Source organism: Portunus trituberculatus, chromosome 7 (genome assembly GCF_017591435.1).
Source record: "Portunus trituberculatus isolate SZX2019 chromosome 7, ASM1759143v1, whole genome shotgun sequence".
NCBI lineage: Eukaryota > Metazoa > Arthropoda > Malacostraca > Decapoda > Portunidae > Portunus > Portunus trituberculatus.
The window spans coordinates 5816544-5844043 of NC_059261.1; the positions used below are offsets into that span (position 1 = coordinate 5816544).

The 27500-nt window shown below is 43.1% G+C and overlaps 2 protein-coding genes across 6 annotated transcripts in view; one reads left to right on the plus strand and one right to left on the minus strand.

The window, feature by feature from the left end:
• Positions 1 to 2078: 2078 nt before the first annotated feature.
• LOC123519470 (ATP-dependent RNA helicase A protein-like) lies at positions 2079 to 23793 on the minus strand. Its single transcript, XM_045280789.1, is given in 24 exon segments — positions 2079 to 2485; positions 3443 to 3593; positions 3758 to 4003; positions 4497 to 4601; positions 5311 to 5472; positions 5879 to 6069; positions 6505 to 6603; positions 6606 to 6680; positions 7279 to 7453; positions 7719 to 7931; positions 8686 to 8780; positions 9296 to 9545; positions 9884 to 10081; positions 11002 to 11170; positions 11733 to 11893; positions 12408 to 12605; positions 13698 to 13871; positions 14219 to 14445; positions 15021 to 15067; positions 18489 to 18628; positions 19478 to 19762; positions 20233 to 20405; positions 21760 to 21849; positions 23740 to 23793. Coding segments are annotated over 23 exon segments (4023 nt in total). The 5' UTR covers positions 21842 to 21849; positions 23740 to 23793.
• A 1076-nt stretch (positions 23794 to 24869) lies between these two features.
• Positions 24870 to 27500, plus strand: part of LOC123519905 — a 40266-nt gene continuing 37635 nt past the window's right edge. For all 5 annotated transcript variants that reach the window (XM_045281614.1, XM_045281605.1, XM_045281632.1 and 2 more), the window contains exons 1-2: positions 24870 to 25155; positions 26473 to 26589. In XM_045281614.1, the coding sequence (XP_045137549.1) occupies positions 26487 to 26589 (103 nt within the window). In that variant the 5' untranslated portion in view covers positions 24870 to 25155; positions 26473 to 26486. The remainder of the gene's footprint in view (positions 25156 to 26472; positions 26590 to 27500) is intronic.

Sequence of the window (27500 nt, forward strand, 5' to 3'; positions counted from 1 at the left end):
AGAGAGAACGAGAGAGAGAGAGAGTGAAAACAAGCCATGGGGAGGTACTCAGGGGTGGGTAACCTTACCTTACCTTACTTTCTTTAGGGAAAATGGACTTAAAACCAAACTGATGGCTTTGTTTATCGATGAAAGTGTATTAATTCCTTCAGTACTGAGACACATTTTTACCTAGAGATTTATGTACCATTAGACCATTTTATTGACATTAGGAAGGGTCTATGGAGGTCAGATTAATGGCCAGTCTTCACTATTTAACCCCTTCAGTACTGGGACACATTTTTACCTTGAGATTTATGTACCATTTAATTGACATTTGGAAGGGTCTATGGGTCACAAAACTAATGGCTAAATCGTCCCTATTTTAGCACCTTCAGTAGTGGAATGCATTTTTTATCGCATTTTGTGTGATTAGACCATTTTATTGACATTAGGAAGGGTCTATGAAGGTCACAAGATTAATAGCCTCAGTCTTCACTATTCTAATCCCTCACATGAATTTCTGAAGCTGTAGAAAACCACCAAATAGTAACCAGAATATGAAAATGTGTCCTACTATCACCACCACCACTACTACTACTACTACTACCATACTCAACAAACATCAAATAGTACACACACACACACACACGGCTGCTTATAAAAGACTAGCGGTAAAATGACAGTTTATTCTTGTAAGGGTGACAGTAAGCGGGACTAACACACACACACTAGCAAACTTCAGTGCCATACAGTGCGGCAATTCATAGGGCTGTGGGCTGTTAAGGGGAAATACAGTGAATCCTTCAGTTACAGTGCTCGGTTCAATCTCTGCAGCATTTGTGGTTTAGAAATTAATGGTAAGTCGAAGTGAAGTAGGAATATAATGGAGGATAATGGGAGATAATGGAGGGTATAAAAAAATCAGTCCCATGGTTCAATCTCCGCAGCATTTGTGGCTTACAAATTAATGGTAAGTCGAAGTGAAGTAGGAATATAATGGAAGATAATGGAGGGTATCAGAAAATCAGCCCCATTAAAGGTACATTCAGGTTTATTTCTATCATCTCAGCAAATGACTTAAGAAATTAATGGTGAATCTACATGAACTAATATTATAATGGGAGATAATGGAGGGTGTCAGAAAATGTGCCCCATTAAAGGCACATCCAGGTTTTTTTTCTACCATCTCACCAAATGTGACTTAGAAATTAATGGTAAATCTAAATGAACCAGGATTATAATGGGAGATAATGGAGGATATCAGAAAATTACCCACAGATAAGATATTCAGGTATTTTTCTACCATCTCAGCAAATGTGACTTAAAAATTAATGGTGAATCTAAATTGAACTCAGATCATAGTGAAGAATAATGGGAAAATGGAAAATAATGGATAATAATGGAAGATGTCAGAAAATCAGCATAAAAAAAGATACATATGCTTTTTTAATTACCTCGAGAAATGTGACTTAGAAACTAATGGTGAAATAAAAATGAAGTAGAAATATAATGGGGCAATAATGGAAAACAATGGAAAATGTTAGAAAATCAGCCCCAAAAAAGATATATTTGCTTTTTTAATTCCCTTGAGAAATACAACTTAAGAATTAATGGTGAAAATAAACATAGAAGAAATATAATGGAAAATAATGGGGAATAATGGAGGGTGTCAGGAAATTAGCCCCCAAAAAGATACGTTTGTTTTTTTTAATTGCCCCAAGAAATGTGACTTAAGAATTAATGGTAAAAATAAATGAAGTAGAAATATAATGGGAAATAATGGGTAATAATGGAGGGTGTCAGGAAATCAGCCCCTAAAGCGATACATTCAAGTTCCTTTCTACCATCTTGGCAAATAGTGACTTAGAAATTAATGGTGAATCTATATGAACTAGAATTATAATGGGAGATAATGGAGGGTGTCAGAAAATCATCCCCTTAAAAAAAAAAAAAAAAAAAAAAAAAAAAAAAGGATAATGGTTTTTCTCATTGTAAAAAAAAAAATAAATAAATAAAAATAATAATAATAAATAAATAAATAAATAAAAATAATGGGGAAATAAATAAACCACAATTAAAACAAAGGAAATAAAAACTCAACACGTACACCCATTCCTTAATACTGACCCCTCCCCCATGCCACCCATACTCCCCATACCCCTCTCCCCCATGCCACCCGTACCCTCCATACCCCTCTCCTCCATGCCACCCATACCCCCATGCCACCCATACCCCCATACCACCCATACTCCCCCATGCCACCCATACCACCCATACTCCCCATACCCCCATGCCACCCATGCCCCCCATGTAACCACCACGGGAGTAACCCCCTCCATAGCCCCCACCACCACCATACCCGCCCCGGTAACCCCCACCTCCATATCCACCCCGGCCGCTCCGAAAGCCGCCCCGGAAGCCCCCGCCGCCCCGCCCCCAAAGGAACTGTTGTTGACGTAGCCGCCGCCAGGGGGTTGACTGAAGCCGCCGCCGCCGCCGCCGTCTGTTGGGGAGATTTATTGGTTTAGATTGGATTTTTTCTAAGTTGATTTACTGATTTTTATTTATTTTATTTCTGGATTTATTTATTTTTTTTTATCCTTTTTTAATGTCTGGATTTATCTATTTTTTATTTGATTTATTTGATCTATTTCTTATATTTCTGGATTTTTTTTTTATTTCTAAGTGTTTTATTTGTTTATTTTGTTTATTTTTATATTTCTGGATTTAATTGTCTGTTGGGAAGATTTATTTGTTTATTTGATTTGATTTTTCAGAGTTAGATTTAATTATTTTCTTTATTTAATTTCTGGATTTATTTTTTTTTATATTTCTGGATTTATTTTTTCTTATTTCTAAGTGATTTATTTGTTTATTTTATCTTTTTTTCTATATTTCTGGATTCAATTTTTTTTATTTCTGGATTTATTGTATTATTATTTTTTTTTTTATTGAGTGAGATTTATTTTTTATTTTTGTATTTTCTGTGTGTTAGTATGTTAGTAGTTCATTGGACCTGACCTGACCTGACCTATCTTATCCTAACTTAACTTAACTTAACCTAACCTATCCTTACCTTACCTAACCTAACCACCTCCTCCTCTTCTTAACTAACACAGCTTCCATCTTCTCCTCCTCTATCTCTTCTACTTCCCCTCCTTAATTACCTCCTCCATCTTCTCTTCCACCTTCTCCATCTTCTTTTCCACTTCCTTGATCTTCTCTTCCACCTCCTTGATCTTCTCCATCTCCTCTTCCTCTATCTCCTCCACCTCCACTTCCTCTTCTTTATCACCTCTTCCACCTCCATCTCCACCTCCTCATCTTAACCACCTCCACATCCTCAATCTCCTTGTCCTCCTTTTCTTTCTCTTCCTCTTTCTCCTTCTCCTCCTCCTCCACTACCCCAACATCCACAATCTCCTTGTCCTCCTCCTCCTCCTCCAGCAGCAGCACCCACCAGTCTCATCCTCGCTCCTCATCCTCTTAATGGGGGGTCCAGCACCAAACATCCTGGGGGGGCGGGGGGTGCTGAAGCTGCCCTGGCTGATCTGCTCCATGTTGTGCCGGCCAGCGTTCATCCTGCACAGCTGACGCACACAGTTTATCACCTGTCGGGCCGGGGGGGAGGGAGAGGAAGAGGGAGAGAGAGAGAGAGAGAATTAATAGACTGAGATAAATAATGAATGAGCGAGTGAATAAAGAAGAGTATATGCACGCACGCACACACACAAAAAAATAAAATAAATAAATAAACAACCCCCCACACCCCCACCTGTTCATCATGGTGTGAGGGCTCCGTCATAGTGTCTGGCTGTGCAGTGCCCCTAATGATGAGAGCGTCCAGACTGGGCCGCAGCGCCATGATCTTCGCCGCGTGTTCCGAGCTCATGTTGACATTCATCCACCCGTCCAGCCGCACCACGCCATCCACCGCCTCCACCCGCCGACACCCAAACAGTATCAGGTGGATTGGGGTCACCATCGTCATCTGCTTGCACGACACGGCCCTTGTGCGGATCTGTGGAGGAGGAGGAGGAGGAGGAAGAGGTGATTATATAGACATGGAGGAGGTGGAAGAGGAGAGGAGAGAGAGAATTGAGTGATTACAAGGAAGTGGAAGAGTTAGGAAGGAGGTGGAAGATGGATCAGGAAGGAGGAAGGGGAGAGGGATGATGGAGAAGGACAGAGGAGGTGGAAGAGGAGGTTACATAGGAGTGGAGGAGGTGGATGAGAGGTTAGTGGAGCATCAAGGGCCAGTGGAGTGGGTTATAAGTTAGTGGAAGTAGTTTTGTGGTAAGTGAAGTGGTCAGGGCTTAGTGGAAGTGGTTTGAGAGAGGTGGAGAAGTGGAGAGGTAGAGAAGAGAAGGTGGAGATAAAAAAAAAAAGAAGGGGAAAGAGAAGATGGAGATGAAAAATGGAGAGAAATGGATGAAAGAATAACGAAAATGAAAAAATAAAGAAAATGAAGGAAGGAACAACAACAACAACAATAAGGCAGCCCAGAGTCTCACCTTCTCACCAAACACAAAGAACGGGCAAGGGAAGTTCGTCTCACGGTTGTTGCAGTTCACCGAAGACTTGTGGATCAGAGCTGCCCTGGATTCCGTCGTCAGCACCTGCAGGAGAGGACCCATTGTTATCTATTTTATCTATCTATGAAGGAAAAACACTTATCTATCTATCTATTGCTATATTTATGTGTCTATCTGTTTACGGAGACATTGTTATCTATTTATTTTATCTATCTATCTATATATGAAGGAAAAACATTATTATCTATCCATCTATCTATCTTTGTCTATTCATATATCTATCTATCTGTTTATGAAGAAAAACATTGTTATCTACCTATCTATTTTATCTATCTATTTATGTATGAACAAAAAAACTATCTATTCATGTTTATCTATCTAGCTAACTTCCTTATTTAGAAATGGTTTATTCTCTCATCACGACTAGTTTCTAAGGATGCAGAGATGACTAGCAGGGTTTTCAAGAGTGTTTCACCAGTCAATAGAGTAGAAATATTGTCATTCTGCGTTTAGAACCATAAAAAAACTTGCTTAAAAATGCCCTACTCTCAACACAACTGTTTTCCAAGGCCATAGAGATGACTTGCAGAGTTTTCAAGAGTGTTTCACCAGTTAATAAAGCAGAAATATTGTCACTCTGCCTCTAGAACCATAAAAACACCTTCAAAAACTCGTGTAAACTTAAATAATGCCTTTTGAAATAGTGGAGGTGAATTGCGGAAATGTTCAAGAATACAAGCCAGAGAGTAAACAAAACCCCACAAGAACAAGTAGAACAGTAAAGAACCATTACCTTTCTCTTCTCCTTATGGACACACACATTGGGGTAGTGTCCAAGAACCATTAGCCCCACCAAGAGGTCCAGCTTATTGTCTGGTCCATGGAAATTGTAAGGCTGCGGTATCAAGCACTCCTCAGGGAAGCCAGCGTTCACCAGGAGTTCCTTCAGCTGGTTCTGTAGGAGAGCGAAGGATGTGGTGGTGGTGGTGGTGGTGAAGGATTGGTGATGTAGATGGCTGAAGGAGAGAGAAAAGATAGAAAGGATGAAAATGATAATAATGACTGACTGATGATGATGATGTGAGAGAGAGAGAGAGAGAGAGAGAGAGAGAGAGAGAGAGAGAGAGAGAGAGAGAGAGAGAGAGAGAGAGAGAGAGAGAGAGAGAGTGAGTGAGAGTGTGTGTGTGTTTGTGTGTGTGTGTGTGTGTGTGTGTGTGTGTGTGTGTGTGTGTGTGTGTGTGTGTGTGTGTGTGTGTGTGTGACCGAGTGTGCGCGCAAGTGTGTGTAGAAGCGTGCGTGTGTGTGTGTATGTGTGTAGAAGCGTGCATGAGCGTGAGTGTGTGTGTGGAAGCGTCAATCACCTTAGCCTCCCAGATGACACGCAGGGTGGGCATGGAGAGACCCTTGAAGTCACAGAAGCTAATCTCAGCCTGTTCGCCCCCTGCCCTGGCCTCCTCCCACGAAGAGAAGGCGTTCAGGGTGGCTATGTGGTCACTGAAGCGGCTGGCGGCAAATGACTTCTGAAACGGACTGAGGCGTCGGAACTCTGGGGCTGAAACGGAGATTAAAAAGGTGTTAGACTGTAGGAAGATGGAAGTGTTAAGCCTGTATGAAGGGCATAAGGGAGAGTGTTAGATTGAAGGGCCATGTTATAAGGGGTGTGAAGAAAGAAATACTGAGAAAACAAATAGATGAAAAAAGAAATAATAGAATAATGATAATTGAAATAACAAATGAAGATGTTTAAGAGAGGTGCTAAGACTGTAGGGCCATGTTAGAAGGGGGCCGTGAGAGATGAAACTGGCCAACTCTTGCATTAGTGAGGTGGAGAATGAAAAAGTAAATAAATGAGTAAAATAAATAGATAAGTAAATACTGTAGATGAGAAAATGAAGGAAAAAATGAAGGAGAAAAAAGAGAAAAATGAGAAAAAAAGAGAAAGGCTTACATAGAGGTACAGACAAACACACACACAGTCACCACTCACGAATAATGAAAATCTCCTGCGATGAAGAGTTATGGGCGGCAATGGTGCACATGGCGTCACCACAGAAGAAGATGCAACCCAGAATCACCATCTTCCCAGGCGAGGCTCAATGGGCAGGCGGGCCAGGATGCGGCCAAGGGGGGTCAGTTCGTCTATCTTGTCCAGGCACTTCATCTCTGGGGGGGGTGGGAGGAGTAAGTAAATAAAGATGGGAGGGAGGGAGGGAGGGAAGGGAGAGAGAGAGAGAGAGAAGAAAGAAAAGAGAATGAGTGAGAAAATGAAGGTGAAAATAAAAAAAAGAAAGGAAAAGTAAAAAAGAAAAAGAAAGAAGAAATAAAAGGTAAAAATATGAGAAAAAAAAGGGAGAGAGAGAGAGAGAGAGAGAGAGAGAGAGAGAGAGAGAGAGAGAGAGAGAGAGAGAGAGAGAGAGAGAGAGAGAGAATGGAGGTAAAAACTAAAGTGAGAGAGTGAGATAGAAAATAAAGCTAAAAACCTCTTCCTCCTCCTCCACTATCACCACCAGCACCACCACCACCACCATCTCCTCCTCTTCTTCCACTGCCATCACCACCACCACCACCACCACCATCTCCTCCTCTTCTTCCACTGCCATCACCACCACCACCACCACAATCTCCTTCTTTTCCCTGTCCTACTCCACTACCACCATCTCCTCCTCCTCCACTATCACCATCTCCTTCTCCACCTCCACTATCACCATCACCACCACCACCATCTCCTCCCTATCCTCCTCCTCCTCTCCCCAGGACTCACCACGCAGGGTCACCTCGGCTTCAATGACAGCATCAATGGGAGGCGCCTGGATGGCCTTGGACAGGAACTCCCCGATGGAGCCCAGACGAAGGAGTTTGATGGACAGGCTGATCTCATGGAGGGGTGTGCGGAACATCTCAGGGGTGATGTGCTCGTCCAGACGCTCATGGCGGGCCTGGGGACATTAGGGGGGCAGTTAGGTTAGGTTGGGGGGAGGGAGGGGGCACTGGGGTGTATCTTAGGTTAGGTTATGGGTAGATAGGTAGATAAGTAATGGTATAAAAATAATGGACTAAAAAAAACTAGCTGAAAGATAAATAAATGCATAAATGAATAAATAAATCAAATAAACACAAGTAAGAGACAAAAAAACAACTACAAAAACACATCAAATAAGAGAAAACACACGCACACACACACACACACACACACATACTCACCCTACTACAGAGGTGGAAGCAGAAGCCAGGCCGCACCCTACCAGCCCGCCCCTTGCGCTGCTCCAGGTTGGTGCGAGAGGCCCAGACCGTGGCGTAGTTTGTCATGTTGTTGTGTGAGGTGAACAGCTTCATCTTGGCCTTGCACGAGTCAATCACGAACACCACGTCGTTAATGGTGATGGACGACTCGGCGATGTTGGTGGCCAGGATGATCTAGGATGGTGAAGGATGTTAGAGGGTACTTATTTGAATCTAGGATGGTGAGGAATGGTGAAAGATGGTAAAGGAGGTTACAGAATCTTACTTACTTGAATATAGGATGGTGGGGGAGGTTAGAGGGTACTTACATGAGTCTAGGATGGTGAGGAATGGTGAAGGATGTTACATAGAGTCCTTACCTGAATTTTTTCAACCCCTTCAGTACTGGGACACATTTTTACCTTGAGGTTTGTGTACCATTAGACCATTTTATTGACATTAGGAAGGATCTATGGAGGTCAGAAGATTAATGGCCACAGTCTTCACTATTCTAACCCCCAACATGAGTTTCTGAAGCTGTATAAAATCACCAAATAGTCACCAGAATGAATAAGGAAATGCATCCTGGTACTGAAGGGGTTAAGGATTCTAGGGGTAAAATATGATAGAAGGATTATGAAGGATGTCAGATAGGGTCCTTCAAATATCCTGGTGGTGGTGGTGACAGACAAACAAGGTAGTGGTGATGGTGATAGGTAATGGTGTTGATGTTGATGATGATGGTGAAAGACAAAACAAGGCAGTGGTGATGGTGGTGGTGGTGATGGTAATAGAGAAAGAAGGCAGTGGTGTTGATGATAGTGATTGGTGACAAGGTAATAGTGATGGTGAGACAAAGAAGGTAGTGGTGTTGATGGTGATGATGACAAAGAAGGAAGTGGTGATAGTGATAGTGGTGGTGATGGTGATGGTGACAAGACAGCCTCACCTTCCTGGTACCGTCGGGGACATTGTCGAACACCCTCCGCTGGTCCTCCCTGGGCAGCTGGGAGTGCAGGGGCATCACCATATACCGACTGCCCCCTGGAGACACAAACACAGGACTTCAGGGTGTCTATGTAGCTCAATCTCAATCTCAATCTCTCTCTCTCTCATTTTCTTTCTTCTCTTCCTCCTTCTACCAGTTTCTCTCTCTCTCTCTCTCTCTCTCTCTTCCTTTCTTCATTTCCTCCTCCCTGCCTTTTATTTCTTCTCTCTCTCTCCCTCTATCAGTTTTCCTCTCTCTCTTTATTTTCTCTCATTTCTCCTTTTCTTTCTTTTCTTCCTCCTACCAGTCTCTCTCTCTCTCTCTCTCTCTCCTTCTTCCTTTCCTCCTCCATGGCTTTTATTTCTTCTCCCTCTCCTTCTATCAGTTTTCCTTCTCTCTCTCTCTTCCTTTATTTCTTCTCATTTCTCTTTTTCTTTCTTCTCTTCCTCCTACCAGTTTTTCTTTCTTTCTCTCTCTCTCCCTTTATTTCCTCTCATTTCTCCTTCTATTAATATTCCTCTCCCTTCCTGCCTTCTCTGTATCTCCCTCACCCTCACCTCACACCACTTACCAAAGACCGGGTGTTGATTGAGGTGTCGCATGAGGGCAAAGATGATATTCCAGCCTGGGAGGAACACCAGGACAGCACCGGTGACACCCAGGGAGTCGATGTACTTGAGTAACGCCTCCACCAGCTCAAAACACATGTCCTTTTCATTCATCTGGGACATCGTTTGGCGAGTGGCTTCAGAATAGAGTGTCGATCTTACTATGTTCAAGTTCTCCTCCGGTTCGTCGCCTGGAAGCTCATCCTCTTTGTCCTGCGATGGGAGTGGTGTGGGGTCAGTGGTGGTGTGGTTACGGGAGGGGGATAAATTAGGTTAGACTATGTTAGAGACAGATTAGGTGAGGTTGGGAAATTTATTGGGTTAGGTTTGATTAGGCTAGCTTAAAAAGTGATTAGGTTAGGTTGAAGAGCCCATTAGGTTGAGTTAGGTTAGCTTAAAGATGGATTTGATTAGGTTAGGTTAGGGCAGGCCGCTAGTCGTAGTCTTGCATAAAAAAAAAAAAACCAGCAGCAGCAGCAGTAGTAGTAGTAGTAGTAGCAGTAATCACAGTAACAGCATTAACAGAAGGGAAATCAGCAGCAGTGCCTCACCTTCTTGTTCTTCTTCTTTGTGTCTGGTGGCGGCACAAACTTGGTGAGCTCCACGCAGTCCTCCAAGAAGTACTCCTGCACGGGGAAGGCGCGCCCCTCCACCTCGATCACTACGGGGTTGCCAAAGTAGTTGTGGAAGAGGGAGATGTCGATGGTGGCCGACATGAGGATGATGCGCAGGTCGGGGAACGCACGCACCTGTCACGATAAGAGGTGATGAAACAGTGTCAGTTTGTATCTATCTATACACACACTGGATGGAAGATGATAGTATTAGTTTTGTCTATCTACACACACACACACACACACACATCTGTTAGAATAATGATAAAAGGGTACTGTTAATTTGATCCATCTATGCACACACTTGTTAGGAAAGACGATGAATGGCTATTGATCTTACCTATCTACTACACACACACACACACACACACCTCTTGGAATAAATGATGAAAAAGGTATCAATTTGTATCAATCTACACACACATTATTAGAAAAGATGATGTTAGGGAATTAATTTGACCTATTTACACACACACACACACACACACGGCTACAGTCTTCACTATTCTAATCCCAACATATGTTTCTGAAGCTGTAGAAAATCACCAAATAGTCACCAGAATGAATATGAAAATGGGTCCTGGTACTGAAGAGGATTCCGATTGCATTGCTTACTTCATTAAATATTCTTACTTTTTCTCACTTTCTTTAAATTTTCTTTTGCTATCTCTAATTTGTCCTTCCCTTTTCTCAGCTTTCTCTCACATTTCATTTACTTTCTCTAATCTTTCTCACTTTATTTTTTGTTGGTAATTTTCTTTTTTGTTTTCCTTCACCCAGCAACACCCGACAACACCCACCATGTCTCAGTACAATAAGATGAAGTTGGTGTTGATGTCCCTCTCATGAATCTTTACTATCTCTAACTTCATTTTCATCACTTCTCTTTCCTTCACTCAACACCCAACAACACCCACAACACACCACAACACCCACCATGTCTCAGTACAATAAGGATGACGTTGGTGTTGATGTCCCTCTCATAAATCTCTAACTTCATTTTTATCACTTCTCTTTCCTTCACTCAACACCCAGCAACACCCCACAACACCCACCATGTCTCGCAGAACAATAAGGATGAAGTCGGTGTTGATGTCTCTTTCATGGATCTCGTCGACAATCACATGCGACACACCACGCAGGCCGGACTCCAGCTTCCGCAGCAACACACCCACCGTACAGAACAGGATGGAACCGTAAGGACTTGGCAGGACGCTCTCAAACCTGCAGGGATCGGAGGATGGGATTAGGATAGGATAGAATAGGCTAGTTAACTCCTTCAGTACTGGGACACATTTTTACCTTGAGATTTGTGTATGATTTGGCTATTTTGTTGACATTAGGAAGGGTCTATGGAGGTCAGAAGATTAATGGTCAGTCTTCACTATTTTAATCCCTTTTCACTTTGAGATTTGTGTACAATTTGGCCATTTTATTGACATTAGGAGGGGTCTATGGAGGTCAGAAGATTAATGGCCACAGTCTTCACTATTTTCACCTTGAGATGCAAAATACAACAGTTCTTGAATAAATCTTTACCACAAGGAAGAAAAATAAAACTTGTAGAATGAGAAATGTATAAGACTGTAGGTTAAAACATAAGCGTTCTTGGTGAAATATTTAACATCAACACCACTAGAGTAACAAATACACTACTCTCTTTAAAAACTCTCAATAGAAGGATGACGGATTAAACACTGCAGGATGGATAATAACAACTTCATGAAACAAATAGACTAGAAACTTGAGAACCACCACCACAACACCACAGGAACACTCGCCGCACCTGACAGTATACCCCACGGTGCGTCCCAGCTCCTCGGCACGCTCACAGGCGATGCGGTCGGCCACGGAGACAGCTGAGATGCGACGCGGCTGGGTGATCACAATGGAGCAGTAAGCGCCGGATCCAGACTGTATATAATCGTCCAGGATGTATTGGCACACCTGTAGAAAGACGGCTGTGTTAGCGTGGGTGGGTGGGTGGGTGGGTGTGTGTGTGTTCAAGGATAAGTACGGACAGCTGGGCTAAGTTAAGGCAAGTTTGGCTAAGTTACGATACAGTTAGGGTAATTCAAGCTAAATTACGGGTCCAGTTAGGGTCAAGGGGAGGGGAGGGAGGGGGTACCTGAGTGGTCTACCCCTGACGATGGATTAAGTTAGGCAAGTTAGAATAAGTTAGGCTTGAGGGAAGGTCAGGTGTGGTAGGACGAGAGGGGGGATGGTGTACCTGAGTAGACTTGCCATAGCCTTTGATAGTGAAGGGATTAAGTTAGGCTAAGTTATGGTAAGTTAGGATGAGGTTAGGATCAAGTTAGGAAGGTGCGAGGGAGGGGGAGGGGGAGCAGTACTTGAGTGGTCTTGCCTGAACCCTTCCCTGTTAATAGAAACAAGATTAAGTTAGGGTGAGGTTTGGATCAAGTTAGGGTCCAGGGGAGGGAGGCAGGGACGGGGGCAGTACCTGAGTGGTCTTGCCGCAGCCGGTGTTGCCCCTGATGATGGTGACGGGGTTGTCATAAACAGCGGCCAGAATCTCCTGTCTCTTGCTGAAGACAGGTAAGTCCTTGCGCTGGTTCATCATGTGCTGGAGCCGGCTGTCGGTCTGCAGGCGGTCCTGGAAATGTTGCTGCATCGACTGGCTCAGCTGGTCCAGGTTCTTCTGTTAAGGTAAGGACATGTTAGCTGTTGTGTTGTGTTGTATTGAGTTGTGCTGTGCTGTGCTGTGTTGTGTGCGTGTATTTACCTAGTTGTGGTTTACAGGAGGGGAACAAACTCATGGTGTCTCGTCTCCATATCTTCCATCAAGTTTCTCCTTACAGGTGTGCACAGTGCCAGCCATTACAACCTCCTCCTCAAGTTCACTCAACTGTTCACAACTCTATGAGGGAAACTAGACCACTTCTTGACATCTCTTCTACAAAAACCATTAAATTCAACTTAAAACCATGTCCTCTTGTGTGTGTGTGAGAGAGAGAGAGAGAGAGAGAGAGAGAGAGAGAGAGAGAGAGAGAGAGAGAGAGAGAGAGAGAGAGAGAGAGAGAGAGAGAGAGAGAGAATTATTATTTTTTTTTTACCAGTAGATGTACAAGCAGTTGTTTTGTTTGTACCAGTAAACACACACAGACACAGACACACACACACACACACACACACAAAGGGACACAGGAAACTAGAAAAAATCCAAAGGACTGCCACAAAGATGGTGCCAGAGATGAAGGACCTTCCTATGCAGAAAGACTGAAGGAAATGGAACTACCAACTTTGAAGGACAGACGGAAGAGAGGAGACCTAATAACGATGTACAAGACAGTGAACCGTAGGGAAAAGATAGACAGACAACACCTGGTAACACTGACGGAGGATGGAGATAGACAGACAACACCTGGTAACACTGACGGAGGATGGAGATAGACAGACAACACCTGGTAACACTGACGGAGGATGGAGGTAGACAGACAACACCTGGTAACACTGACGGAGGATGGAGATAGACAGACAAGAGGACACTCCAAAATCATGAAAAGTCAGTGTTTGAGGGACATTAAAAAGCTCAGTTTTCCACACAGGACGGTGGACATCTGGGTCGGCTTGAGTGGAGAGATTGTATCACCAGAAAGTGTCCACAAATTGAAGGAAAAGTAGGATAAAAGTAGATAGGGAGACAGGTCACTAGGAGCCCCCAGCCCCACTCCAACCCTGTAACATACAAATCGGTAAACACAAACACACACACACAGACACACAGACGTACACTCATCGAAGCCATGGGTCCATCGTCCAGGTTGCAGGATGTCCAAGGGTTCCAGTTGGGCTGAGGGGGGGACCAGGACACAATGCCCCCTGTGCTGGGTGGTGCCTCAGGGGTGTCAAACTCGGCCAGCTTCACGTCGGAGGCCAGGTTCACCGAGGCAGTTGGGTCGTTCCCCTGGCAAAAATTTGGATTAGTTTACACTATGGGGGGGTGGGGTGAAAAATGCTGATAATATATGAATGGATGAAAATAATAAATGAATAAGTAAAATTAATATAAATAAATAAAATGAATCAATAATAATAATAAAGGATTGATTTGGGGGGTGGGGTGAGGTAGGGTGGGGGTGAAGGACATGATAAAGATAAGAAACAGGAAGAAAAGAGAGAGAGAGAGAGAGAGAGAGAGAGAGAGAGAGAGAGAGAGAGAGAGAGAGAGAGAGAGAGAGAGAGAGAGAAAGAGAAAAAGAGTAGAAAAGAGAAATCAACACCACCACCACCACCACCACCACCAACACTCACAGGGAACACCGGCACCACCCCAGTACTCTTAAGAGTGGCATCTAACTGCGTCACAAGGTCCGGGACGAGCACCACATCGTATGGTTTAAGTTTCTCACTCTCCTTCTTCTTGAGGGTGCCAGAGAACGCCTCAATCACATTCAGGTGGAACAGTTGGCGCACGATGGACAGGGAACAACTCTTGCTGGCCGCATGCTTATTGGAACCTGTCTCCCTCGCATAGATGTCTGGGAAAAAAAAAGGAAAAGCAAGGAAAATGAGTAAAAATGAGTAAGATGGTGTTTTTATATGAAGAAAATAGGAAAATGAGTAAATAAGATAGTGTTTTCATTGCCAGAAGATGAAAAGGAAAAATGAATGAATAAGTTAGTGTTTTCATTGACGGAAGAAGAAAAGGAAGGAAAAATGAGTAAATAAGATAGTGTTTTCATTGACAGAAGAAGAAAAGGAAGGAAAAATAAATGAATAAGTTGTTTTTAATGACAAGATGAAAAAGATGAAAAAAAATGAAAGAATAAATTAGTTTTCATTGACAGAAGATAAGAAACATGAATAGATTACGACCAAACACACCACTCAGAACAAACAATCTTTAATAAACAAGCTAAATAACTCAACCAGAGAGTGAAGCGACCAAACCAAACACTTAATAAACAAACAAACCATAAGTAAACAAGGCAAACAGAAGTGACCGCAAACACAAACACACACACACAACTAAACAAGACAAGACAAACAAAAGTGACCTAAATACACAAAGAAACACACATACAAACACACACACACACACACACACACTCACTTCTCTGCAGCTGCCTCACGTAGAACGACATCTCAGCCACGAAGCTCCTGTGGTGACGAGAGGTTCAGTTAGTTAGGTTAGGGTGACAACACAGACACAGGCGTGGTTAGTGGGAGGTAAGACTTCTGTGCCTCGCCTCCACTATTTATTTCAAAAGCCTTTATTTATGTCTACACAAGTTTTTTTTAAGGTGTTTTATGGTTCTAGAGGCAGAGTGACAAGATTTCTATATTATTAACACTCTTAAAAACCACACTAATCATCGCTGTGGTCTTGGGAAAGTCGTGGTGAGAGAGCAAAGTGTTTCTGAGTAGAGACCTCACTAACCTATCCAAAGCTAACACTGCCACCTTAACACACCTCAGCACACATCAATACACACACAAAACTCATTACATCTTCTCTTTGATACTGCTTTACATTGTACACCTGTCTGAAAGGAGTGGATTCCCTGGCAAGGACTTACCTGAGTGTGGTGCAGGTCTGGTGAGGGCAGGGGGGCAGGGGTCCCTCTGCTGCAGCCTGGGGGGAACACTTCTCTCATGTATCATCAAGCAGGGCTCTCTGTGCCCCAGCCCTGGCCACCAACACCTTGCCTAACTGTGTGTGTGTGTGTGTGTGTGTGTGTGTGTGTGTGTGTGTGCACGCATGCCCGTGCATATAATAGGGGTTCTGGTATCTGCATGTGAGCGTGCACACGCTCAAGTGTGTGTATAAAAGGGATTCTAGCATGTGCATATGCATGTGTGTGTGTGTGTGTGTGTGTGTGTGTGTGTGTGTGTGTGTGTGTGTGTGTGTGTGTGTGTGTGTGTGTGTGTGTGTGTGTGTGTGTGTGAGTGGTGGATGGCCAGGCCTGGGGCACAGAGGAGGCGGCCACATCGCACCTCCCTGCAGTTACAGAGCCGGCTGGCAACACTGGCTGGGCACAGAGGGGGCACCTTCAGCCTGTGTGCCCAGCCAGTGGTGCCACAGTGCCAGGCTTCACCAAGCAGAGTAGAGCAGAGCAGTGTTCCTCCCAGGCACCACAGCACCATGAGGAATGGCTTCACTCATGGCTTCACCCACCATACATTACTGCACCATCAGAGAAAGGCTTCACTCACTCTTTGTCTCATGGCTCTTCACTCTCTGCCTCATGGCTCTTCACTCTCTGCCTCATGGCTCCACTCACTACTCCATCCCATACACCATGAGAGAAAGCCTTCACTCTTTGTCTCATGGCCTCAAACACTACACCACCCTACACACCATGAGGCTTCAAACTACACCAACCACACCAATGATACACCATGAGAAAAAGGCTTCATGCTTTAATCTCATGGCTTCAAACACTACACTCTCCCATACACCATGAGAAAAAGGCTTCATGCTTTTATTTCATGGTTCAAACACTGCACCACCCCAAACACCAAAAGGAAAAGAAAAGGCTTCACTCTTCATCCCATGGCTTCACCTCAGAGCTTGAGTCACCACACCACCCCATACTAACCCAAATGTCACATCAGGTCAGTGAGGAGCATAACACACCACTGGTCTTGCCTGGCTGTGGGGCTGAGGGCTGACACTCTGGCCTTCCACCTTCACCCCTTCAGTACCATGACGCATTTCCATATTCACTCTAGTTAGTATGTGGTGATTTGATACAGCTTCAGAAACTTATGTGGGGATTGAAATAGTGGAGACTGTGGCCATTACTCTTCTGACCTTCATAGATTCTTCCTAATGTCAACAAAATGGTCTAATGGTACATAAATCTCTAGATAAAAAAATGTGTCCCAGTACTGAAGGGATCAAAATAGTGAAGACTGTGGCCATTAATCTTCTGACCTCCATAGACCCTTCCTAATGCAAAAACCATCCACATAGACTGTTCCTAATGCAAAAATCCTTCATAGACCCTTCCTAATGCAAAAAATCCTTCATAGACCCTTCCTAATGCAAAAATCCTTCATAGACCCTTCCTAATGCAAAAATAATCTAACACCACCCCAAAAATCAAGGTAAAAATGTATCTCAGTACTGAAGAGGTTAAGCAGACAAAGGTGATGTAAACAGTACCCCAGCTAAGAGCACCCCAGCCAGGCCAGCCTCAGCACCCCCTTCACTCTCATTACTCTGTCAGGTACCCAAGTCTGAACACAGTGAACCCCTTCAGTATGTCTCTACAAGGATACCTGAACACACACCACTCACGGAGGAGGGGCAGGAGGAGGAGGAGGAAGGAAGAGGAGGACAGAAGGAAAGATTACGTGCTTGTTTATATAGAAGGAAAGGTGGAAGTATGTCTCTACAAGGATACCTGAACACACACCACTCACGGAGGAGGAAGGAAGAGGAGGACAGAAGGAAAGATTACGTGCTTGTTTATATAGAAGGAAAGGTGGAAGTATGTCTCTACAAGGATACCTGAACACACACCACTCACGGAGGAGGGGCAGGAGGAGGAGGAGGAGGAAGGAAGAGGAGGACAGAAGGAAAGATTACGTGCTTGTTTATATAGAAGGAAAGGTAGAAGAGGAAGAGAAAGAGGAGGAGAAATATAACAAAAAGAAAAGATGGAAGGGGGAAGAGAAAGAGGAGTAGGAGTAAGAGGAAGAGAAAACAAATCAGGAAATACTTGTAAAAATGTGAGAGAGAGAGAGAGAGAGAGAGAGAGAGAGAGAGAGAGAGAGAGAGAGAGAGAGAGAGAGAGAGAGAGAGAGAGAGAGAGAGAAATACCAGCAATGAACCTTGAAAACAAAGCACTCGGCAAGCTCTCCTCAGCGACCTGCAAACTGAACGGTGGTGAAAAAGAGACACATTGATAGGAACACCACCACACAATTCTAAATAAAAACAAACAAAATTAAAATCAATCGTGAATAATAAAAAAAAAAAAAAAAATAGATAAATAAAAGAATAAATATATAAATAAATATATAAACAAAACTAGATCAACAAAATAACTAAATAAATCTTGAATAATGAATAACAAAAATAAATAAAACTTCGTAAATAAATAAAATAAATTAAATAATGAAAATGACGCAAAAAAACTGAATTACGTTTTCTTTGACAGGTGTGGAGAAGATGTGGAGTAGTTTTAGACAGGTGTGGAGCAGATGTGGATAAAAATCACTTAGTACTTATAATATTAGGCATTAGGACATGAAATTTAACCCCTTCAGTACTAGGACAGATGTGGAGCAGGTGTGGAGTAGGTGTGGAACAAATGTGAACAGTTTAAGAGGTATTGAGTAGGTGTGGAGAAGTTTTAGACAGGTGTGGAAATTTTTTGATGGAGTGGAACAGATGTGGACTAGTATTAAGTGGAACAGTATTTGACAGGTGTGGAAAATACTGATACATGTGAAGCAGATGTGGAAAAAATTTAGATATGTGGAGGAATTTATGACAGGTGAAGCAGTTTTTTTTTGACAGGTGTGGGAAGGTGTGGAGCGGGTGTGGAGCAGGTGTGGAGTGGGGTACCTGTTATGGTCCGGACCGATGGCACTGTATTTGTAATCCGCTTTTATTTTGTTGGTCTGCAGGAACATGTGGAGGCGAGACTTGGCGTTCTCCACAGTCCAGTTCCCGTGGATGTTGGCCGTCAGATCCACGTCCTCCGCCTGGATGGAAGACGGGAGGTGAACGGGTGGAGTGGCAGTAAAAAGTTCGCTAAAGTCCGCTATTTTGTTTGCTAGTGGAGAAAAGTGGAGTGACAGTAAAAAGTCCACTAAAGTTTGCTGAAGTCCGCTGAAAGTTCACTAAAAGTCCGCTATTTTGTTTGTCAGTGGAGAAAAGTTAAGTGGAAGAGGTGGAGAGGGAGTAAAAGTTTGCTAAATTCCACTAAAACTTTGCTACAGTCCACTATTTTGTTTGTGGAAGTGGAGTTATGTGGAAGAAGTGGTTGTTAGCTAAAGTCTTCCTCTTCTTCTCACATCCACCTTTAAGAACTCCCTCCTCCTCCTCCTCCTCCTCTAACTCCTCCCTCTCATCCACCTCTATCAACACTACTCCACTTTAAATCCATCACATTTTTCTTTCTTCCACTTCCAATTTCCTCCTCCTCCTCCACACACTCTTCCACATACCCACCTCCTCCTCCTCATCTTCCATTTTCTCTCTCTCATCCACCTCTAAAAAACACTCATCTTTAAAATTTCCTCCACCACCACCACCACCATCACATAACTCCTCCACATTTTCATTCCTTCCATTCACAATCTCCTCCTTCTCTTCCACCACATTTTCTTCCTCCTCCTCCTCCTCCTCCTCCACCGACCTCATTCTCTTCCACCACCATCACATTTTCCTCCTCCTCCTTTTCCAACACCACATTTTCCTCCTCCTCCTCCTCCACCACTACCACCACCATCACCATCTCCTCCTCCTCCTCCTCCACTACCACCACCACCACAACCACCTCCTCCACCACCATCACCATCTCCTAATCCTCCACCACCACCACCACCTACCTCCTCCACAGCCTTCCTCTCCTCCACACGTTCCATATATGTCATGGGGCGGCCACCTCTCTGTATGGGGAGGTACACATTCCCCTCATCCCTCAGGCCGGGGACGGGAGCCATGGGGGCGGAGAGGGGCAGCAGGCCGTCCCCAAACATGCCTCCCCCTGACCCCTGCCCCTGTCCCTGCCCCGGAGCTGGCCCCATTAGAGAGGGTTGTCCATCACCACTATTGGTACTAGTCAAGCTGCTGCCGCTGCTGCCGCCGCCACCACCACCGCCGCCGCTGTCGCCCTGTGGATAGATAAACGGATAGGTGGATGGGTGGATAGATAAATAGACTTTCCTAACACACACACACCCCTTTCCCTCTTCAACACACCCCAACACCCCTTTCCTTCCCCCACACACCCCAGAACACCCCCACACACACCCACAAGTCCGGCACATCATTGACAAGCATCCCAACACACCCAATCACACCCCTTCCCTCTTCAACACACCCCAACACCCCCATTTCCCTCTCCAACACACCCCAGAAGACCCCCACACACCTGCAACTCTGGCACATCATTGACAGACACCCCAACACACCCGATCACACCCCTTCCCTCTCCTTTACACCCCAACACCACCAAACACACCCCTTTTCCTCTCCAACACCACCAAACACACCCCTTCCCTCTCCAACACACCTCTTCCTCTCCCACACCCCTTTTCCTCTCCAACACCACCAAACACACCCCCTTCCCTCTCCAACACACCTGTAAATCCGGTACATCATTGATAGACACCTCTCCTTGTCTAATGAGGAACTGCACAAAGTCTCGAGCAGCGTTAGCCTGAGTGTCCTTCTTGTTGGTGGAGTTGCCCACACCCACATAGTTGTAGCCAGGCACCCTCAGCTCACACAGGAACCTCTGCCGCTGTTTGGGCCCTGAAAGACAAGCACAGGCAGGTTTGGAAGGGTATACGAAGATGATATGGGTTTGGAAAGGTATTGACAGGATTGGTAAGGTAAGGAAAGGTTTGGAAGGGTATAGAGAGATGATACAGGTTTGGAAAGGTATACAGAGACAGGTTTGGAAAGGTATACAGAGACAACAGACAGGTTTGGAAAGGTATTGACAGGTTTGGAAGTATATAGAGAGACAACAGACAGGTTTGGAAAGGTATAGAACGATGATACAGGTTTGGAAAGGTATAGAGGGATGATAGATAGATAGAAATGATAAACAGGCTTGGAAAGATATAAAACGACAATAGGCAGGTTTGGAAAGACAGAGAAGGTGTAGACACATTTGGGTAAGTGTGGGGAGGTATAGAGAGAGAGAAAGAAGGAGATAGACAGGTCTGGAGAGGTTAGTTTGACAGGTGTTAGGAGACACACATGTAGACAGGTTTGGAAGGGTTAGCTTGTCAGTGCTCAGTCATTTTACTAGTCTGTCCATCTCCATAAGTTAACCAGTATTCTCAATCCTTCACCACTATTCTGTCCACCTCCCTGATGCAAGAGTTAACCAGTACTCTCAATCCTTCACCACTATTCTGTCCACCTCCCAAGAGTTAACCAGTACTCTCAATCCTTCACCACTATTCTGTCCACCTCCCTGATGCAACAGTTAACCAGTACTCTCAATCCTTCACCACTATTCTGTCCACCTCCCTGATGCAACAGTTAACCAGTACTCTCAATCCTTCACCACTATTCTGTCCACCTCCCTGATGCAAGAGTTAACCAGTACTCTCAATCCTTCACCACTATTCTGTCCACCTCCCTGATGCAAGAGTTAACCAGTACTCTCAATCCTTCACCACTATTCTGTCCACCTCCCTGATGCAAGAATTCACCACTATTCTGTCCACCTCCCTGATGCAAGAGTTAACCAGTACTCTCAATCCTTCACCACTATTCTGTCCACCTCCCTGATGCAAGAGTTAACCAGTACTCTCAATCCTTCACCCCTTTCTCTGGCACACTCTGGAACTCCCTGCCTGCTTCTGTATTTCCACCTTCCTGTGACTTGACTTCATTTAAGAGAGAAGAGGTTTCAACACATTTATCCCTTTGTGGCTAACTCTCAGACCTGCAAGGGGGCTGGCAACTAAGTGGGTCTTTATTTATTTATTTAGTTTTTGTTTTACGTAACCCTTGGCCAGTTTTAACCCCACCCCAAAAAAAAATAAATAAAAAAAAAGAAAGTATGGAGAGATAGACAGGTGTGGACAGGTGTGGGAAGGTATAGAGAGGGAACAGACAGGTTAGGAAAGGTGACCACTGACTGACTCACCTGAATTGCGGACCTCATAGTTGGGAGTGATTTTCTTCTTGCCGCAGAAAGAGTAAAGCCAAGACTTCACGTTCTCTGTCATTGCTGCCGCTGCCAGGGGAAAGGAGGCGTTAGGTTAGAGAGAGAGAGAGAGAGAGAGAGAGAGAGAGAGAGAGAGAGAGAGAGAGAGAGAGAGAGAGAGAGAGAGAGAGAGAGAGAATTTCAAGTTTCATACAACAATTGACATACAAGAGTTAAACAAAACATACTTAACACTAATAATAATAATAATAATAGTAATAATAATAATAATAGTAATAATAATAATAATAAAAAATAATAATAATAATAATAATAATAATAATAATAATAATAATAATAATAATAGTAATAGTAGTGAGTGAGTGTATGCTATAGTATACATGCCAGCCCAAACCTGCAGGGCTGACACACCTGTAATAGCACGGGGGAGACACTCGACCCCTTACTCCTGGCCTGGGACACACCCCATACCTGCTGTCTGCCAGGTGTGGTCGCGATGTTCCCGGGACGTAGAGACCACTACTGGGGCCTCAATCACTGAACCTAAACTAGCTTAACCTAACCTCACCTCACCCTAGTCCTAACCTAACCTAACTTAACCTAACCCAGCTAACACACACACACACAGCTGATGTGTTTTCCTCAGAGCCCTTCAAACCAATAGTGTGGTTAGGTCATGCTGGGTTAGGTTAGGTTAGTTTTGGTCGTATTCTCATTTCCCACGTCTCGTCAAGTGAGTGAAAGCTGCGAAGGGAAATGAGGACAGCTGGAGGGATGTCTATATTAGGATAGTGCCAGACTCTCTACAAGTTGTCTTAATTGGAGGCGTGCTTTGGGGTCCGAGGGGTCTCCAAGCGCACGGGTTCGAATCCCGTCCACGGTCCGAGTGTAGGTTGGGCTTCCTCACTCGGGGCAATGGTTTCCTAGCAGGTGGGCTTTGAGATAGGGGGTCCCACAAGAAGCATCCCCTTTACCCCATAAATCCACGTGAAAAGCCCACGATATGAAAAAAAATAAATAAATGAAAAAAAAAAAAAAAAAAAAAAAAGAATAAAATAAAATAAATAAATAAATAAAAATAATAAGGTATTCTGCATCTAGGTATGAAGTCTTTGGAGTGACCAGGTGGGCAACAAGAAAACAACCCTCGCCGCAGCCGCCACCATCACAGTAACTCCAGAATTTACAACAAAAATGCCACAAACTATAAATGAATTCACTACACTGGTCACCAAACCAACACCAGTCACCACACAGCGTCCATGGCTTGGTGAAACTACAAAACTCATCTGGAGAACAGTCAACCCATCCTCCTACTAACATTACTCCAATTTAAAGCTATTTCTCCATCTCCCAGCCTGTACATCCTCCTTTAATTAATTCATGGACCTCAAGTACCCCAATACCTACACCTCCAATGTCCTCCATCCTTTGAATACCTCCCTCCTCGTAAGCAGAATCGAAAAAAAGAAAAAAAACCCCGCCAAAATCGAAAAATAACATAAATCAACACTGGAAATGCCACAAACTGTCAATGAATTCCCTACACTGCTCACCAAACCAACACCAGTCACCACACAGCGTCCACGGCTTGGTGAAACTGTAAAACTGACCGGGAGAACAGTCAACCCACCTTACTACAATTTTAAGCTATTTCTCTCTACCATAGCCTGTATTTTGTATTCTAATTAATTTCTATATCTTAAATACACCTACAGTCATTAAATACTCCTGTGTAGCGTGAAAATACTGGAAAAAAAATAAATAAAACTGAAAAGTATCATGTACTACAGTTTAACATGTGTTTATCTAAAAAGTAACCCTTATTTACACCGTCTTCTAAATCACAAGTGCTTATATTACTTCTACTATGTATTCTTCACGCTTTGATAGAGTGATCCCAGTAGTACATGCAGGGAAATAGGGTGAAAATAGGGTTTTAAATCGATGATGTTTTACCAACGCGAGTCTCCTCTCCCAGCAGTCAACACAAGAGGCGGGTGCGATACCGGGGCTGGCGGCGTCTTAGTTGCTCATTTTCCCTTTTCTTTTCTCTGTTTTCGTGTCTTTTTTCCTCTTTATGGCTAAGAAAGTAATTGTTGTGGCTTATTTTATTACTTTTTCATGTCTAGGTATTTATTGAGAGCTGTGTCTTATTTGCTCATTTTCCCTTCTCTATTTTTTTCCTCTTTTCTTGTCTTTTTCCCTATTTATGGCTGAAAAAATTGTTGTTGTGGCTTATTTTATTACTTTTTTATGTCTAAGTATTTATTGAGAGAGCAGAGTTTTAGTTATTAATTTTCCCTTCTCTATTTTCCTTCTTTTCTTGTCCTTTTCCCTATTTGTGGTTGACAAAATAGCAGTTGTGGCTTATTCTATTACTTTTTTATATCCAGGTATTTGTTGAGAGAGTGGCGTCTTAGTTGCTCATTTTCCTTCTCTATTTTCCTCATCTTTTTGTATTCTCTCTTAGTTGTGGCTGAGAAAATACTTGGTGTGGCTTATTTGATTATTTTCCATGTCTAGATATTTGCTAAAAGATCCGCTGGTTATAGCAGGGTTAACAAAAGACTAAGAGACCCTGGCTTATAGTTACTCTCATTATCCTTTCTCTAATTTTCTCCTCTTTCTTGCCTTTCTCTCTCTCTCTCTCTCTCTCAATCCATAAAAAGCCAGATATGCATGAGGAAATTTATAATATATTTCTCTATTATCGTCAATTTATCCCAGTATAGAGACAAAAGCACGCATACATCAAAAATAAAGGCGATAAAAACAAATATCTCAGTCTGCCTTTCAAGCACCTCGTTTTTTCTTTACCCGCGGGAGATGCAAACACTCGCTGTAAAACTAGATACAATTTAATATTTACTGTTTGGCCAAATAACCATAGCTGGACACGATAAGGAAAAGAAAGATGCCACAATAACAAATAAATCGATATGTGAAATTTGTCTAAGTATATCTCATTAATAATAAATGTAGTAATAGAGTTATCAGCTACAGACATTATATTATTACACACGTACTGCCATCACAAACACATCTACAGGTGGTGGTGGTGGTGGCCGCCGCAGGGGTGTCCACTGTCTGGCTTTCAGTCTTGCCACACCCCCAGACACAATCACACACAGATATACATACTCAAAAACACTCTTGTATACCCAAACACTCGTAAACACACCCTGAACATACCTATATATACCCAACTCAAATATACATACATACATACACACAATTGTGAAGTGTTACCATAATCTTGGCAAATTGTAGCACCACCAAGCGCCAAGACAACAGTGAACCATCTTTACAAGCCAAGTCAACATTACCCCTTGACCACAACCCTCCACACTGCCCTACGTCCATTTATATAAGGTATTTCTAAGGCCATTAACTTATTTTTAGGTTTCCTTTACACATGAGAGTGAAAACAGTTTGAAATCTACCCAGATATTGAAAAGATAGATAAATACGAGCTGTTATGAGTCAAATCGTCAATATTACCAACTATTATTTGCATCTTTCACTTACTGCAAGCCAAACATGTCTCAGAATGAAGCCACTGCTCTAGGATTTCATATTCCGTGGTCAAATATTCCCAATAAGTCTTGATTTTGGTGTGGGAAGAAAATAAAGACAATATGGCGCCCAGCTGTTCCCGTATGTTGCCGCCCTTACTGGCTCCCCGGCACCCCCCCTCCCCCCGGAACCCCAGAAGCCAGCAGGTTCCAATACTTTTTCATATATTTCCTAACGATAATATTAGGCTTCATGGTAAGTTTTTATGGTTTCTAAAAATGTTTTCTTGCCTTTAAAGTGTTTTCCGCGCGTCTGTTTGATAAATAAGTGGCGTTTAGTGGTGTTTTATAGCGTAACTTTGAAACTTCTAAACGGTCAAAATTTTCATCTCCGCATTTTGAACTATTTTATTTCAAGCTCAAACTGGGCCTTAATAATATCAAGTATCGCCTGTTCTCTTTTAAGTGTGAAATCAACCTATTGAGTAAAATATGTGGAGTTTAACGCGGTGTTTAATTCTGTTTAACTTATATTTAATATTTTCTTCTTTTATTGTTTACGTTTGTGTTTGATGGTGTGGCTCGTTGTAGAATGCCTTAAGAGACACCTCAGACTCTGTAAAGTGTGTTGAAATGCTTGCCAAGTGAAAATGGCTGGACTTTACAAGAGTTTTTAGTGAATTTATATTTTAACACTTTTGTTTTACATAAATAATGTTCATTCGTTCACTTTTGGTTCTAGCTAACTGATAGATGCCTGAGAAGGGAGTTTATATTGTCTAATATTTTTCGAAGGAAAGATAAAGTCGAAATGGCTGGACGTTTTGGCAGTGTTATAAGTGGAAATGTTTTTATACTTTTAAATATTTAATTTACACATTTCTTTAAAACTAGTTAGGCTGGAGATGTTTTGATGTTGTGCATATTAGTTAAAGTATCTGCAAAGTTATAAAATATCAGGCATTCGGCCGTGGCTTCGTTTTTTGTATAGGTCATTTTTGGAATTATTTACGTAGTTTAGTCGAGTCACCCCAGTTCCCGCGCTCTCATGACGTCACAGCCAAGGTGGTGACTCATCATGGCCCTGGTCTGGCGCCTCCTTCTCCCAACCTCCCACTTCGTCAATATTTTCCCTATTATCTAGTGAGTTCTAAGTGGTTTTATTTGTTTTTAGGTTCTGGCGTGTAAATGGAAGCAGTAGAAGGAAGAAAAAAGAGAGAAAGCAAAGAGGAGGACGAAGATGAAAGGAGAAAAGGAGGAAGAAGAGGAGGATCCAAGCCACAATATTTAGGTAAGTCTCCCTTGTAATCTTGCCGTTCTTTATAATGCAGTCTCATGTTTTCTGGTATATATTTGGGGTATTTTAATTAAATATGTTTGGTAATGTTGCAGGATGTTTTGAGTGTGTTCAGGATGCTATAAATGTGTTTAGGGTGCATTTTGCGTGTTTTCAGTGTGTGTTAGATGGGTTTAAGTATATTTTACCAATTTTGCATGTGTTGTGGAGGTGTGTTTGAGTACTCAGGTGTGTTTTAAGAGTGTGTGGGGACATTTTGAGGTATTGTATGACGTTTTGAGTGTATTTTGGGATCACCTCGAGTGCTTTAAGTGATTTGGGTGTGTCTGGAGTGTTTTTGGGTATGTTTTGTGGTGTGGGGATGGTTTGGGTGGATACTGGGTGTCTCTAGGGAGTTTTGGGTGTATTTGTGGGTATTTTGAGGTGCTGTATAGACTTCTCAGTGTTTGGATTACTTTGGAGTGTTTTAAGTGGTTTGGGTGTGTCTGTGTGAGGGGTCGAGCGGTGTTCTGCTTTGTATGTTTGGATGTGTGTTTACTGAATGTGTTGATACAGACATACATAAATACATGGATACATATACGAGTTTTACGAGTCTTTTAAGGCCTCGGAACATGGATAAAAAATAAAATAAAGGAGGGGCGCGTGGTACAGTGGAACCATGCGTGCTTTGGGGTCCGAGGGGTCTCCAAGCGCACGGGTTCGAATCCTGTCCACGGTCCGAGTGTAGGTTGGGCTTCCTCACTCAGGGCAACGGTTTCCTTAAAAAGTATCCCCTTTGGCCCATAAATTCCCGTAAAAAGCCCGCATGGTATAAATAAAATAATAATAAAAAAAATGGAAAGTAAACAGCGTAACTCAGGCGGTTCTATGTATTTTCAATGGGCGGCTGGCAATGGTTTGGG